Below are 6,336 nucleotides of genomic sequence, written 5' to 3' on the forward strand. Positions count from 1 at the left end.
AAGATTGAGACATTGAGCTTCCAGTTGCTGTTGTCCTGCCAATGCCGTGTAATGTGTAGTTCGTTCTCTTCGCCTTGCCAACCCACTGTGGAGGAGTTCGCACAGTGGGCGCCATAGCCCCAGACGCTGGCTTCTGATTCCACGATGAAGTACAGGGATGAGCCAAAGATCGCTTTGCCAATCCAGGCTTGCGTGTGAAGTAGCCACCAACGGAGTTCCATTGGAACGTCCACTGAGAGTGGAATCTAGTGATCGTAGGGGTGTCCGGAGTGTAGACATCTCTCCTTCAGGCGTTGCATGGCCCTGTAGTGTAGGGTTCCCAGAAATATTGCCTGAATGGAGGAGGACAGGAGTCCCACGATCCGAGCGAGCATCCTAAGAGGGATTAGTATCCATCTGTAGGACCCGTCTGATTTCTTTCCTTATGGCTGCTATCTTCGCTGTAGGAAGGCGTAATACGCAGTTCCTCGAGTCAATCTCGAAGCCGAGGAATTGGACCAGCTGGGAGGGAGAGAGAGACAACTTCTGTCTGTTCACCACAGAACCCAAAGATTCCAGAAAGTGACCTACAAATTCCATCTGCAGTCGTAGCCTGGATGTGGATTTGCAGAAGATCAGCAAATTGTCTGGGTAAACGAGACATTGTACGCCCTTGGTTTGAATATGCGCCATTACTGGCTTCAGGAGCTTTGTGAAACTCCACGGAGCCAAGCTGAGGCTGAACAGCAGACACATGAACTGGCATGCCTGTCCTGTCCACCTGAAGCGAAGAAAGCATTGACATGATGAGGAGGTCTTGCAGAAGATATATCCCCTCCATCTTGAAATGTCTGTACACTATGTAATAGTTCAGGTGTCACAGGTTGATCACCGGCCGGTAATCTCCCGTTTTCTTCTGGACCAGGAAGATGTTGCTGAAGAAGCCGCCATCCTCCGGCGCGTATTGGACTGCGCCTTTCTCGAAGAGGGTGCTGACTTCTTCGTCCACTAGGAGTTCGTGATCCACAGACAAGTGTATTGGAGGCGGAGGCGAGGCCTGAAAGGGCTACGAGTAGAACTCTATGATGTAACCTTGAACCGTCTGGGGTACCCAGGCATCCTTGGTGATAAATCTCCTTTTCTTCAAGAGCTTCATAATAAACACTAAGGAGAAACAAAATACCTTGACCTGTGCCAAGGAAAGAGGAGGAGGTGGGGCTATCAAGACTTTTTGTGTATCAACTAACTTTTTTCTGATTGGTTGTTTTTGTTTCTGTGCTGTTGGAGATTTTTAGTAAAGAGTCATGCAAATATGAAGCCTCCTGGATGGCGGGTTACATCATTTTCCCTGTCAAAAAACAAACTGTTATAACTAAAAAACCAAAGCAGCACAAATAAAAATGTAAACGGCACAAACGTAGCACTAACCAACCAGCCCGGTTTCATGTCTTTTTGCTGCTTTAGGGGGCTGGGTGACCTTTATTAAATCGTTAATAACTAAAAATAAAAATGAGATCGAACGGAGATTTAAATGGCACAAAATCGCACGCTGGTCAGAATGAACCCAAATAAGACAGGTAATGTGACATGCATTTGTCTAATAAACACAGTGAAGCCACAACTACATACTTTGAGCATGGATGATTTTATTTTCTTTACATATGCTACTTCCTCCCTGTGACACAGACACTTTTGTACACATTATACCTGCTTAATTAGTAGTACTCCCACCATTTTACTTTAAAACATCTCCCTCACACTGAAAAGAGGGGGAGATTTATCAATGTGACCAACAGTTTTGTGTTTTTATAATTAATTGCAGCGTTTTTGTCCTTAAGGACACAACTTCTGGAATAAAAGGGAATCATGACAGAATATTTCCGTCATGTGTCCTTAAGGGGTTAAATCTTGTTTTTCCCCCCAATTTGTTGCTTCTGTTGTACCCTGTCATTTTGATGCAACGAATATTTTTGCTAGAATACTTTTGCTGTCTTTCAGGAAATTGATATTTCTGTAAAAAAATAATGCACATTTAGACATAGAAAAGCCCAATCTTTTTAGACCATTCATAAATACGGATTACATACCAAAAATTTGAGTCAATTAAATTAAAAATCTCTCCTCGTCCTTCCTATCTGCCACATTCCCACTTCCTCCACTTAACACGCCACAAACAGGCCAAAAGTCAGGCACTTTTTGGTAATCCCTTTTAAAAAGTCTCAAACAAGTTTTATCTGGTTTATTCGATTACAGAGGGAGCAAATATCATTAGAACCCTATACTGAACCCACCTGCAGTGGAAGTACAGGACTGAGACCTCCCCAATAGGACACATGAGAAGTTAAAGAAAAAAAAGTATCTTGCACACAGATAGTTCGGCCTGGAATTTCAGTCCAGTTCTGCCATCGTGATTCGGATCAGTATATTATACTAGTGGTAAAGGTTTATGATTTGGTACACAAGAACCACTAACTACATCTTGTTTAAGAACTTCTGAATTGAAGAGTAGTAACTACCTATAGGGCAAGCTCTTAAATATTAGCCTGCTTTTGGCCTGTGTCTTATACATAGTGCTTTAGTCTTTACATAGTGTTAACGCATACAAAGTGGGTATACAACATGTTTTACATAACATAAAGCATCTCACCAGCAGTATACAACAAATGTTTGCAGCGGAAGGCTCACTCACCAGTATTGTCAAACTGAAAATATTTTTTAAAAATAAAATGAGTTAAAAATTGCAATTAAATGTGTTTAAAAAGAAATATGCTTAATACACGTATTGTACCAGCATTAAATTATATTGCACAGGATGAATGCAGCAATGAAGAGTAATTGCATGGCCCCCATTGTCACTGAAAAGATCCAAACATATATGACATGAATTATAAAATAGTGTCCAGCAACCCATTCTGTATTTATAGAGATAATCAAGTCCTCCGTATTAAAAATTAGAGTAACACCAGGTTATAGCAAGTCAACTCTGTGTGTCACCTGTCTTTATTACATCACACCTTTCTCCCTTAAAAACAAGCAGGCAAGTAGATGTAGTCCTTTTTCATCAGAGCAGCTGCTGCTATTAACACTTCAGGTAACACCAGCGGGATAGAAAACAAGATGGCAAACCATCAAGCAGTGGTTATAGAGAACGGTTCTGGAATAATTAAGATTGGATATTCAGGAGAAGACAGACCACGATTTGTGTACTCAAACATGGTAGGCAGACCAAAATACTTACCTATCATTGTTGGAGCTGGACAAAGGGATTACTATATTGGAGAAGAAGCACAAGTAAGAAGGGGTATCCTCTCATTAAACTACCCTGTGGATCAAGGTGTGGTGACTTCATGGGACGACATGGAGCTCATATGGAGGTATGGATATAGCAATAATTTAGATATAAATGCATGTGATAGACCAGTGCTTGTTTCTGAGGTACCTCTCAATCCACGTGTCAACAGAGAAAAGATGATGACTGTTTTATTTGAGGGATTAAGAGTTCCTGCAACATATGTCTCAATCCAAGCCGTTTTAGCTCTCTACTCCTCAGGAAAAGTAACTGGTTGTGTGGTGGACATAGGTGATGGTGTGACGCACACAGTCCCTATCTATGAAGGATACTGTCTTCAACATGCTGTGCTAAGGCTTGACCTAGCAGGAAAAGACCTGACAAACTATCTGATGAGAATACTAAATGAAAGTGGCATTTCCTTTATTAGTACATCGGAAAGAGAAATTGTCAACAATATGAAAGAAAGGCTTTGTTATGTTGCTGTTGATATAGAATGTGAGAGATTGAAATCAAAAAAAGATTTGGAAAAAGAATACAAACTTCCTGATGGAAAGATTGTCACCATCCACAAAGAGAGATATAAATGTCCAGAAACATTATTTCGTCCTGCAAGAATTGGAATGGATTCACCAGGCATTGATAGAATGTGTTTTAATAGCATAATGAAGTGTGACATTGATCTTCGGAGCACCCTTTGCAGCAATGTGCTCATGTCTGGAGGGTCCAGCATGTTTCCTGGAATTGGTGAGCGTATGACCAAGGAGCTGGCCAGATTGATCCCACCAGAAAGCCCACTGAGTGTTGAAACTTCACATGAGCCCTTGTTGGCAGCTTGGATGGGAGGATCAATATTGTCTTCGCTGTCTGCCTTTCAGCAATTGTGGATTACACGAGCAGAATATATGGAAGTAGGACCGAACATCGTTCACAGAAAATGCTTCTAGAAGAATAGCACAAAATAGTATGCTTGAAATTGCATGAATAAAAAAAATCTGCATGTAAATCATGTTCTTTTCAGGTCAAATTCTTCTTTGTTTTGGGTCAGATGACTTTTTAGAGCAGAATCGGTGATACAATGGTAGTTTATGATGTCATAACAATCTAAACTTTAAGATTTTTCAGGATTTATAACATTATGTTTTCACTTCCTTATAACAAATATGTATCTAGAATATGTGAAAAATCTAATGAAATTAAGAAATTCAAACTCTCCATCCAGCAACAGGGTTCTCAGCTTTCTGCAAATCATTATTAAAGGGATACTATAGGCACCCAGATTACTTCAGCTCATTCATGTGGTCTGGCTGCTCTGTCCTTGTGCTCTTAACACTACAATGTTAATTATTGCAGTTTCTGAGAATCAAGCAGCCACTAGAGGCGCTTCCTGGTCACGTGGTCCTGGTCGCTTAACTGACTCTGGACGTCCTCACGATCTGCATGGGGCATGAGGACATTCACTGTCAGTCAATTCCCCATAGGAAAGCATTGCAGCAATTCTATCTGATGGGGAGGGCCTAACAGGGCCGCCACCAGAAATTTTGGGGCCCCAAACTCAGCTCAGGGTCTGGGCCCTTTGGGGCCCGCCTCCAAATATGCCCACTGGGTCAGTGGCGGATCCAGAGTCTGATCTCAGGAGGGGTGTGTGTATGGGGAGCAGTGTGTGTGTATGGGGGGCAGTATGTGTATAGGGGCAGTGTGTGTCTATGGGGGGCAGCGTGTGTGTATGGGGGGCAGCGTGTGTGTATGGGGGGCAGCGTGTGTGTATGGGGGGCAGCGTGTGTGTATGGGGGGCAGTGTGTGAGTGTATGGGGGGCAGTGTGTGTGTATGGGGGGCATATGTGTGTATAGGGGGCAGTATGTGTGTATGGGGGCAGTATGTGTGTATGGGGGGCAGTGTATGTGTATGGAGGTCAGTATGTGTGTATAGGGGGCAGTGTATGTGTATGGGGGGCAGTGTGTGTGAATGGGGGGGCAGTATATGTGTGGGAGGGGCAATGTGTGTGTGTAGGGTGTGAGAGTGTGTTATAAGGCATGGGGGGCTTTTTTATAATATGCTTTTTTTTTACATTTATTTAATTAAAATAAATATTAATTATGTCCCCCCTCCCTTCTTACCTTTACTGGGAGGAGGGGGGACATTTCTAGATCCATGGTGGTCCCAGTGGGATTCATTGGTGGTTCCAGTGGGGAGAGTGAACTCTAGCCCGTAGCTCCAGGGCTAGAGTTCACTCTCGCGAGATTTGGAGCGTTGCTGTGGTAACACAGACACAAACACACACACTGATACAAAAGGACACAGATACATACTAACTGACAGACATACTGAAACAGACATACACGCATACAGGCATACATACTGACACACATACTGGGACATACACACAGGCATACATAGTGACAGACAGACACATACTAACATACATACAGACACACATGCACGAGGACATAAAGACACATACATACAGACACTGACATACATACATACACACACACATACATTCATACATGCAGACATACTGACAGACATACAGACACTGACATCCATACAGACATACATTCATAATGGCATACAGACATACACAGACATACATTCATAATGGCATTCAGACTGACATACATGCATATATACAGACATACTGACAGACATACATGCATACAGACATCCATATACACATACACACAGACATACGTTCATAATAATATGCAGACATACATTCATACTGGAAAATACAAATATCCAGGAGCTTGCAGAGTGTAGATGAAAATATACCATGCAATAGTACAATATAAAAATATATACAGAATCTAAATTGTATGAATCACAAAACTTGTAGCCTAATCCGTAATAGTGCAAACATAAAGTCCTCAAGGTATCAAAATAATAGTCTATATAAGATACTTTAGTAATGTGTAGCAGCAAATAGTACAAAATGTCCATGTGTAAGTCCAAACGTAGAATTTGATAAATAGTGCACAAGTCTTTTTACATTTTACATTCATACTGACTTACAGACATACATATATACATATATAATGACATACAGACATACATATATACATACAGA

At 41.7% G+C, this 6,336-nt stretch overlaps 1 protein-coding gene across 1 annotated transcript; it reads left to right on the plus strand.

Annotated features, from left to right (window-relative positions):
• Window positions 1-3,084: 3,084 nt before the first annotated feature.
• On the plus strand, window positions 3,085-4,215 carry LOC134586809 (uncharacterized). The gene has a single exon (XM_063442651.1). It carries the CDS (start codon window positions 3,097-3,099, stop codon window positions 4,213-4,215), a length of 1,119 nt encoding a protein of 372 aa, XP_063298721.1. The 5' UTR covers window positions 3,085-3,096.
• The last annotated feature ends 2,121 nt before the right edge of the window (window positions 4,216-6,336 follow it).

The sequence above is a fragment of the Pelobates fuscus genome, chromosome 2 (assembly GCF_036172605.1).
Source record: "Pelobates fuscus isolate aPelFus1 chromosome 2, aPelFus1.pri, whole genome shotgun sequence".
NCBI lineage: Eukaryota > Metazoa > Chordata > Amphibia > Anura > Pelobatidae > Pelobates > Pelobates fuscus.